Below are 11,204 nucleotides of genomic sequence, written 5' to 3'. Positions count from 1 at the left end.
AATGAAATGAATCAGCAGAAGAAGAAAAAAAAGGAAGAAAATTGGGCAAAGTTTAACAAAGTATGTTGCCTTGAAAAGAGGATTTCCCCCTCTGCAGACTTTTTTTTTTTTTTTGCATATTTCAACAGTGGAACAGTCTTTATGTCGAGTAGACCGACTGCTGAGAAAGAAGCAGCAGCATGTGGCTGATGCAGTGATATTCTCCACTGACTGGGCCTGGTTCACAGCCACAGTCATCAAACGGTTATGCATTTGAAACAGAGAAAATCTTTCTCGCTGTGCTCCAAATGGTGTTTTATGATGTTAGTGTTTACATACAAATATGTAGCAACAGAGAATGCACAGCCCTCCAAAACAGTTTTTTTTTAATATAGCAACATAAACAGTGACATAACAGCACTCCAGCAATTAGGCAAAAAATCTGTCAGAGAAAGGATCATGCAGTGAGATGGTAGAACAGCTCCAGGCATGCGGTACAGAACAAGAGACACATGTATGAAAGTCATACTGAAAAAGAACAAAGAAGCAGGAAGCCATACTAACCTCGTGGCTCTAATGTATTGTCTACTTTGTCGTTTACATCAAAAACACGGTCATGTACGCCTATAGTTTTCACACAGTTGTCTATAACAGAAAATAGGGAGAATCAGAAGTCATTACATGTGTGCCAAATAGATGAGTTACATTTCTATCAAGCCCCTCCCACCCTGCAGCCCTCAAACTAAACACTCCAAGCAACAAAGCTCATGGCAACATTCAGATGATTTTATTTAAAACACTTTTGTGTTTTCATCACACCCTTTTCTTAGCAAGCAGATAATGACTGTGACAAATGAAAGAAGGATGTTGCCCCGTAAGAGAAGTGTTGTTCAGGGTTGCTCATCTTTGATTGCTTTAATTTTCAGTCCTGCTCCACTAAGTTCTGCTTCAAAGTTGTAAACACTTACTTGATGGTCGGACGAAAACTTTCAGCTTCAGGCATGTTTTTCTCCCATTCTGAGCAATGGTGGAGGCTGAAAAACAGGAATAAAACACGAGCGAGGTTGGTGTGGATCAAACCTAGAATGTAGTACAGGATAACTTTTAAACTACAACAAAAATCTACAGCAATTGTTATTTTTTTATGGAAAAAAGAGAAAATAAAGGAAAGGAAACTACATTGGGATACTTAGCGCAGGCTCATAAAAAGGTTATGTTGAGTTAGTCATGGTCCTGGTGAAATCTTGACTTAAAAGCATTTGCAGATGTGTGAGGAAAGAGTCTCCAGGAAACACAGACTCATAATCTGAGCTCTCCTTCTACAAGTTCAGATACTACAACTAGGCACAGCTCAAGGCAGATCAAATGTGTGCAATATTAACATTCAGACAAAAATGTAAAAAAAAAAAAACTGTTTAGACACTTTTGATCTTCTTCTATAAGGCCTCAACACTCTATGTTGCACAACGTTCAGCCATGTTGGATATGTGCACTCCGTGTGCAGACAGTTTGCGGTTGCTGTCGGGAACTGGATCCTTTCCTGTCTGGTCCGTGGGGTGTGAATCTCAAAGCGTTAGTTACCATAAAGGTTGTATCACATCTACTAAAAATATCTCAAGGGGAGTAGGTGTGTAAGACACCAATATGCTTGTGTGTGTGTGTCTGTGTGTGCATGGGTGGTTGACCACTAATAGTGTTGTGGTGAGGCATCAGGTGCTGCCTCCTGCAGACAAGTATAGGGGTCAAGCACATGGCAGTTGGATCATGGTGGGTGATTGCTGCAGAAAAATGTTTGATAGTTTAAAAATATATGTTGCAGTCTTATGTCAGGACTTTATCAAATTGAGGTAAATTTAGGCCACTTTTCTTCTGGTATCCAAGTCAGGTTCACCAAGACTCTCCATCCCACTGGATAACATTCTTTTTTTGTGGTTTAATCAGATGTAATGGGGCCAGGAACATCCAAATGCTGCTTTTTAGGGATCTCTCTAGTCTTCTGTTGCTGGCTTCTACCCAACGTCCTGCCTTTCTTTATTCCCCTCAGTTGTAAAATCCTGTTTTCTCATTTGTCATTGTGGCAATGTTCATTTTTAAGCTAAATTAGCTTCCTTTGACACGCACAAACAACTCTGTGCTGTACTGTACACCCAGACTAAATGCATGAGATCTGCTTTTTTTTTTTAAACTATCTGTGAAGGCAGAAATATGCAAATGTGCTGTTATGAACAGATTCTTGGCACAGATAGCACATATAGGACTAAATAATATATTGTTTTGTTTTGTCTGTAAACTGTTGAAAACATGCAGCAGCATCGAACAGAACACCTTTTAACAACAACATAAAAATGTCCAAAAGCGCCTTGTTCATAAAATGTATTAACAAGAATCATTATGACTGAGTCAAATTTGAGCAATGTGAGAGGTACAGTCACATCTTGTGTTTTTTTCCCCCAAAAACTACAACTCAGTGTGAAGAAAGAAGGGTTTTTGCCTGAATATGTATGAAAACCCAGCTAACGTAACAGAACTAGTTTTATCAAAACTGTTTTGAAATTTCAATAATACTCTAAGCTTATACTTCTTTCTCAGCTTACAAGATTTGCTAAATGTGCAACAAGTACAGGATGCAAGTAGTAAGTGATTGCATTCTTTAAAATACCACTCCAGTCATCTTTTGATTTGTTTGCAAAGCATTACCATTGATATTTTAATTAGATTATTCCATTTTTAGGCAAAATGAAAAAAAAAAACTGAGTTGTTTCTAGTTCAAAGTTTGTTCAGAGCAGCAGACATTCTTCAAAAATTCACCTCTGAGTTGTGGGCCGGACCGTGGATGCAGAAGTAAGCCTATGTTGATATCCTATCATCCCTTTGTTTACACTCTCTACTGCTAGCTTACAGCCCCTCACGAGCAATAATGGAGCAATCAAGCGGTACCGGTTTGAGGCAGATGCCAGCTCAGATGAAGAAAACAAAGACGTACATGGATCTAGTCATCTACAAGTGGATTCATCAAAATGGAGTGAAGCAGGGAGTTCGAGGCCCGTTTGTGGCACATTTATTCGTTTTTTCCTAATTCACAATAATATGAATAAAGAAATACTCAGAAATGCTATTTTAATCTTCATTTTCTTTATATACAGTCTGTTCTACAACAAGCTATAAGAAGATGTTAAAAACAACATTTTCATTGGAATAGATAGTCAAGATCTGAAGGGAAAGATTTCAAAAAAGAAAAAAATATCTTTCTCCTGATAGATTTTTTCATATGAAAGTTAATGATGCTCATAATTAGATCATAGTCATTTTTGTGCATACATAACAATAAGGATGTTGTGCATGTTGTATGTGTGCATAAAAATGCTATATATCAATATAATCACATTGTATGAACATTTATGATCAAGTATAAACTGTTATTGTGTTTAAAATAAATAATGAAAAGAATCAATTACTCCCCATGCTTCCAATACATGTGTGAGTACTTGCTTAACATAATTTTAAATAATTAAGCTCTCTCCAGTTCAATTAAGAAACTATTCTCAAAAATGTCTGTGGAGAGATCACAGCAATGTCTTTTATTTCTTTTAAAGATGAGACTGCAGGAAAATGTAAAGCTATTAAGAGAAGTCTTCAATGAAACAACAGAAACTAACAACCTCAGAAAGAACTGCAGCTTCATTTCTCATTGGCAGCAACACCATCGTGCACTTTGCCATCTCCATTATCCACCTCTTGTCAAATACATATTGCATTCTCGTCTGCTTTCAGTACAGCTCATCAAGCTCTCCCGGTCCATTTTTGATGTATAACCTCAGTGTTATCATTTTAATTTTGTCACTTCATCAGCTGTTATCTCCACAATGCATCACCGCACAAGAGAGGTCATTTAAGATCAGATGCTATTTGTCACAGCTCGGTTCATGTTCAGCAGATGCCGGTGGGGGTTGGAGGGGAGCGGAGGGAACAAAGAGAAAGAGGACCTTATTATTTTGCTGTGGAGGCAGCTGATGACACGCTAATGAACCTTGGCCACCGTCGCTCACCCACTCAGTCACACATACACACCAGTGCCCACACAATTTGTGTCACTCTCCCTATTGCTCCATCTCTTTACCCTCCCATTTTCAATATGTGCACATCTAATGCCAAACGCAGACGCACCATCTCCGCATTTTTTATCTTCTTCATCATTGTGGGCTGAGTTGAGTCAGAGCCATCGACATCAGCCACTTAGCAAAGCAGCTGATCATGAGAGAAGTATGGCCCTGATGACAATGGCTAAAGAGCATGTGGGAGTCCCAAGTATGTTGCTGGTTTGTGAAGCTCTAGTGATGTTTTCGAATCAGAGCATGACACTCTCCCTGCCTCCTACACAAGAGAAGATCAAGGACATGAGTGGACAAAGTAGCATTAAGCTGCAATGAATTGCAAGGTTCTAGTGTTTTAATGCTTTCATAAGCAGTTTGGAACCACAGAATGTTAAAAATCAGGATGCAGAGTATTACATGACCAAATTACAAGTTTTCCCTGATGTGAAAAGTTCTAGGCAAATGGTTTCAAAAGAGACTGATTGCATATACATAACAATCATTAATGGGTGCACTCTTGATAGTGTGAAGTTTAAACTCAACCTTAAAGACCCACTGCGATCAGATTATGGATCTATTTTATAAGTGGTCTTCTAATTATGATTATGCTGTTTTTAATTCAAAATACTGTTTTTATGACATACAGTCATTTCTGCAGAGCAGCAGCAGTATATCAGAAATTCACCATTAAGTTGGGGGCGGGACTGTTGGTGTGAATCAAGCCCACCCTGCATCAGAATGGAGCGGTGCAGGGAGCCCAATGTATTTTCTGTCAAAAATACAATCTTTTTTTCAAACAGCATTTTTTTGTCTACTCCTGATTCACAACCACTTGCATAAAGAAATGCTAAAAACTAAAAAAAATGCTACAAGAACATTTAAAAAACAGCTAAAACCTCATTTTCATCAGAGTGGGTCTTTAAGCATGGATGACAGGGAGTTCGGACTTCTCTGTAGTTCCTTCAGTAGCCTGCATTTGAATCAGCATTAAGGCAAATGGAACGAAGCAGAGTGCAATTACCTGAGAACAAACAGGTGGGATCAGTGGAGCTCAGATAGACTATTGTTTCAATCACCGCCCAAGTCCAGCTTTATTGCATATCATGTTGAGTGGAAACCACATTTCCTTTGTCTTTCAGGTCAAGATTCTCAAAGCAAACTCAGGGACATAAAACATGGTGACATGAAGGCAAAGGCAGAGTTTAGGCTGGGCTAAATGCATTTTATCAGGAGTGTGCTGATTTCTGATGCATCATTAGCACACTTAGATTTGCCTAAATAGAAAAACCTCTTGCTCTGACTAGACAAAATCCAAACCCTTCGTATCTAGAGGATGGCATACATGAATACCAGGAAATTTTTTGCCCATCACTTTATCTTTCTTGTTGGCCAGTTGAGCAAACTCACTGAATAACAGCCCGCTGGCCTCATCTTTCATTCACCAGGATTAGTCACGTGGATTAGATAGTAAAAAACCTTGTTAGAGTTTAGGTCCAGGAGTCTGAGTAAACATGCATGGTTTCCAAGAGAGAGGCCACCTAAAGAAAATAATCCCACACACAGCTTCCTTTCCAAAAACTTTAAGCCTTCTTCTGCTCCATGATAATCGTTTCCATGCCGACAACAGCTAACACACAATGTATGAGTAAATAAATACTGATGTGGGCAATCTAACCTACAACAGGAGGAACTCAAAAATTGAATTAAAGAAGGAGATCCTCAAAGCTAAGAGCTGCGCTTTACTTTTGTCTTGCATCCTTCAATCTGTGATAAAAGTGAACAAATCTTTTCTTCATGCCACTTGTAGAAAAAAACGATAAGGTCACAAGTAATAAAGAAAAATGAGACAAACCACTAGGATGTGAGAGAGAAGGCAGTTGAAATTGATAATGCCTAATTATGAGATGATTGCTCTAATTTCCCCACATTATTGTGAGTGCAGTAGTTCAGGGTTACAATTATTTTCCCGCACTATTAAGTCAAAGTAGATCAAGAGTCGTTATTTTTCTCAAAGACCACATAATGGTACTCAAACCAATCTGTCTTCTTGGAGATCAAAAAGAAAGAAATTCAAAGTCAAAGTCCTCAGTTCATCAAGTCTCTGATCATTAAACTGTCTATAATCCTGCATCACACATTCTCTCCTTTTTTGTATGTTCGAAGGCAGCCACTGCACTTTAAGTCTTTGGTAACAATGTAAAAAAATACTTCTCTTTTTTAGAGACTGAATATCACTGCCATTTCACGTTGTTTCCATTTCTTTTAAAATCTCAATTCTTCAATAAAGTTGGTTTGTTTATGAAAAACTGTTCTCACATAAAAAGAGATTTAAACTGAACAAAGGTTAACATTTCATTTTTAAAAAGTCAGAAATCTATACAAACATAATTTATATGAATATAGTTTAGCCTCAAATACAAAAGGGGTTTATACCAATATACACCTAATGTATCATGTATCAGAAGATTCTATTTTAACAGTAAAATCTGTCCAATCTGTTTTATACATTTTTAACTCCAGTTTTATCTCTATTTCTTCCTGAAAATTTTTTCTAAAAAGTTACAAACTGCAATAACTTGTTGCTGGAAAAACTGTACAGCAACACAAAAATAAAATCTATTTTACATGTGATACTGTAAGAAAAGGTTAAATGTTTAAAGAAACAATAAAAAAGCTAAACAGATAAATGAGTTGACCTCTCTCTCTATCTCTCTCTCTCTCTCTCTCTGCACCTCCATGTCAGAATATGATTACAGTGACGACAAGAGAAAGGTGAGATGGCCTGAATGGAACTTAAGTTTATCAAGTTTATTGACGTCAAACTTTTGCCTCCATGCCAGAGGCTCAACTGTCAACGATGAATACGAATTATCAGCTAATGATCAGCTCCCAAAGACAACAGAATATGATCTATGATTCACTACAAGGAGAGAGGAACCTTATAAAATCTCTCAGCTCCTCCTCTGATCTCCTGTATTTTCTGGGCATCTGTGTTTTTTTTGGCAGCTAAACTGTTGACTAATACTATTGGCAGTTGAACTTAGGTAACTTGATTAGAGGCTTTTCTCCCCTTCAGTTTCCTTTTGCCAGAAATTTCGACATAGCTGCTATAATTTGGCATTTTAGTAACCCATCTCCAATTAGTGTGTTAGTTAACCTTTTCTATTTATTTTCTAAAAAATAAGTGACTTCTTTTGTTTGTTTATGTTTAACACAAAATTATTGATACATGACACATATCTTATGATGAGCTACATATTTAACAAGACTATAAAATGTCCTCTTGCCCTTGAAAACCTTTTTCTGAGTTTTTCACTCAAAAATTCAGCGTTTCGTGTAGAAAGTCCTTTCAGTTGTCGTGCTGTGAGTGACAGCTGGTCCACCTGCTGCTTTCTCCACTTCAGGAAACCAATATGGCTCACACTTTTGAGAGCTTCAGTGGAGTGCATGGTAATTTCCTTCCAGGGATGCAGATCTACTTGTTTTGCTCACAGTTCAATTCAGAAAAAAAAAAGAAAAACCTTTAACTGATTACTTAAAAAAATCTTGAGTTTCGAACTGGAACTTTGGGCTTTAAAGAAAAGCAACCCAACCTCACCTTATCTTTTGCTTTATAAAGGATCTGTGCTTGGGAAAAGTGGACAAAAATCCCATAAGAAGGAAGGGATGAAGAGGGGAGAGAAGCAATGATGAAGTGGGCATGGGAGACAGGAGAAGGGCAGAGCCTCTATAAGGGTTACAATAATGCCTTGCAGACAGTGTGCATCTGTATGCCTTTGTCTTTTTATAAATGTATACAGTGCATGCGTGTGTCTAGTTAATTGTTTGCATGTAGCTTCCTGTCACATTGATCAACTCTGATCATTTCTGAACGCTGCTGATAGTGTGGATTTTTCATGTGACTGGATGAAAGGTTATGACGGTGTCCACATGCGGCTCCATGCACATATCACAAATGGACCGGTCCAAATTCTTTATCATTATTAGGCACCATCACAAGGCCCCACAAAATACAGAGTCCATGCAACATCATCTGACTATTTCATTTTTCCATTAATGCAATCATCCTGTGCCTCCTCCCTCCTCTGTTATATTTCCTCCCCAGATAGCAGCTTAAAGGAGCATTTTGCAACACAGGATTTATGCTCAAGCCCAGGACAGCCATTGAAAATGTTTTGAAGAAAATCTTTGAGTTTTGGGCGTGCGCTGGTCCATTAAAGCTGAATGCGAGTTTATGGAGAAGATTGGGTTACTGTGGATTTGCCTGACATGTACAAGTCAAGACTTGTGCAAAGTGTTATGTTTGGCCTACAGGCATCTGTGGAGCAACCGAAACCTCACTGACTGTTTTTCATTTAGTAATCTGAGGCAGATTCATCACCACCCTCTGGGTTGTGATGGGCATTTAGTAACTGCTCACTTGATATCAGCCGCAGACTTTCCGTAGGACTCCTAGGGACACATCAGTGTTATTGATTGTTTGAGAAGAAGATCCAGTTCATGTGGGTAGGCAAGTCAGACTACAAGAAAGCCTGTTTTTAAGCTGCAAGATCACAGCATGTAATTCTTCTCTTTTCTCGAATCTCACATCCTGAAAAATGCCATAAGTCTTCTCTTTCATTTCTTGCAGCGAACTACCACTGATATTGGATTTCTGCCCTTTTCAGATTAATATCACTCAAATACAATCTTCCGGATTGTGTCCATATTAGAAAATCCTGCTTGCATCAGCAAAAATCAGAAGGGTTTCATTTTAACCAAGAATGCTCTGTGAACTCTGACCCGCATTGTCCCAGCATCCTCGCTTATCCTTCATGTCTCCCAGAGGCAGATCTCTGAGCTGTAAGTCAGTATCTGCTAATGCTGCATTTTGTTGAACTGCCTGCATACGGGATCAGAATCTGATTAAACTCCTCCTTAAATCTGTTAAACTTTAGCTCCTTCATGTATTCCTCTGTTGATCCCCCATGACCGTGTTTTCTATTCAGCTGGTTTGGGGCTGATCTGTGGGGAGAACGTAACCGAATATTGTCTACATGAAGTGTAGGCTCCTGCCAAATTCCAGTTTTCCTATTGTCTTCAATTAGCGGCTTCTGACAGAGACGAGAGGCTGATGCAAAGAAAAATGAAGAATTATGACCTCCATTTGTGTGAATTCCCTTCGTCCTGCGAGCGTAGATTAAGCTGTTTCTGTTGTTGAAGCAGATGACAGCAGTATCCCGTCTCCCCTCTAATTCTATCAGAGATGCAACAAATCAACCCTCGACCCGCATCAAACTCAGAGGGCGAAAACACCATTAACAGGAATTTTCTCTGCAGGAATATGATTTGACATCTTAATTTTCATCTACAAACAAGAAAGCGAATCCATCATGTCAGAGAGGGCAAACCATTTCTACGCCTGGTCCCTTCAGTCATTTAGCAGCAGAAAGTTAACAAAGATGAGGAAAAGATTCATTTTCATGATGCAGCATGTCATTAAATAAAGGCTTTTCTATTCTGTTTACACTTGATTAGCGCTATGGTTAAATGATTTGCAAACAAGGTTTTAACTTTTCTAGGTATATTTTTATGATAAGAATTTGACAATTATAGCTGTTTAGTACACTAAAATACTAATTATTTAAAATCTGTTTTTTTAAATCCTCAGTGGGCTGAGCTCCAGTGGTCTGATGGAGTCTTTTTTTTAATATATGGATACGTTTACGTCTCATATTACAAAAAGATAGAAGTACTGCTGAAAGCAGCTGTCATTTAGACGCATCGTGTTTTGAGATTCTTGATTATACATTTGTCCCATTGTACTTTAACATCTCCATTCACTGTCAGAGATTTTAAGATTATAGTTTAATGATTCCAAAACAAAAGAAAAGAAAATGCCTGCTTGTTCATTCAAGTAGTTATGCTGAAGAAAATGTGAAATTTAGCTCTCAAACTTAAGTTTAATTATGTATTTATGCCTGCATGCTATTTGGTTGAGCTCTTATCGTCATTAGCAACAATAATTATAATGAACGTCATCAAGTCATAGCTAGAAGAGTGTGCTCCTAAAAGCCAGAAAGTTAAATGTTGACAAGATTGTTAATCACTTGAGTGAGCATCACAAAAATACTATAATGGAATCTTGAAAGTATTATTATTATGAGGAGCAAAGCCATGCCTTGAGATCATCAGATAAAAGAGGAGTCAGTAGGCTTTGACAAATTGCTGTAAATACTGAACACAACCTTTTTCGGAAAAGTCTAATTAAACTGAATTTTAAGATGAGATAAAGTGACTAGAAGTTAAAAAAAATAAATAAATAATACAAGTGTTTTGTGCAGATTTGATATATTGTTCATGAAGGCAAAATCTCGTTGTCAGCATATTTTCCTGTAATGCAATGCCTTTTACGGCCAATAGTACCTCAATGGTTTGAAGAAAATCAAACATTCAATATAATTGTGCTAAAAAGCTGTCAAATCAAAGCAAAAGTGATTTTCTCCCTTTTTACTTTTTAAATAACCTGCATCGGTTGACTTCCTAGTGGCTCTTAGTGGTTTAACAGTTTGGCACATTAGTGGGCAGTAAAGTGCAGTTACTGTGGAAATGATTGGTAAAAGTGAATGTGGAACTGAACTCTTTCCCAGTAAAAGTTTGTGATGTTAGATGTTTACTTCTTTTTTGCTTCAGGAAAAATGTCTGTGTTGATGAACAATAAGTTTTTTGAATGCATTTATGAGATATTAAAATATTGCTGCAATCCTGTGTTGGCCTCCAGTTGTCTACCATCTGATGAAAGTGGTGGTAGAAAGGAAAGAAAAGCAGATGAAATGAAAGGTGCAGTGAATCTTCCTCTCAATCTCGTTTCAGCTTTACATTCTGATCCGTTAAGTGATTGTGCCATCTATCACCAGCCATCCGCCGGGCCTCTTATGGAGAGTCCGGCTGGACAATAGCAACAGAATATCACATGTCAGATGACTTCATGGCAGATGACTTTAATATCCGCTATAGTAGCCGTGCATCTATACACTGGAATCGCTCAATAGCAGATGAAGCGGCAGGCCAATGTGGCATTCAGTGGCAGAAGGGATGTGTTCAATAGAAGCCCCTTTTATCATGGTGTAATATAATCAGGGCGCCAGGACAACC

General features: G+C 38.0%; 1 protein-coding gene across 2 annotated transcripts in view; it reads right to left on the bottom strand.

The window, feature by feature from the left end:
- The window catches only part of efna5 (ephrin A5), a 91,413-nt gene that overhangs the window by 4,807 nt on the left and 75,402 nt on the right, over positions 1-11,204 (bottom strand). Inside the window, exons 3-4 of one of the 2 annotated variants that reach the window (XM_004072303.4) lie at positions 948-1,013; positions 544-624 (exon numbers count right to left, since the gene is read on the bottom strand). In XM_004072303.4, coding sequence (XP_004072351.1) covers positions 544-624; positions 948-1,013 — 147 coding nt within the window. The remainder of the gene's footprint in view (positions 1-543; positions 625-947; positions 1,014-11,204) is intronic. The other variant, XM_011478959.3, reaches the window with a different exon arrangement.

The sequence above is a fragment of the Oryzias latipes genome, chromosome 9 (genome assembly GCF_002234675.1).
Source record: "Oryzias latipes chromosome 9, ASM223467v1".
In the NCBI taxonomy this organism is placed as follows: Eukaryota; Metazoa; Chordata; class Actinopteri; order Beloniformes; family Adrianichthyidae; genus Oryzias; species Oryzias latipes.
This window is presented reverse-complemented; position numbering and strand designations above follow the sequence as displayed.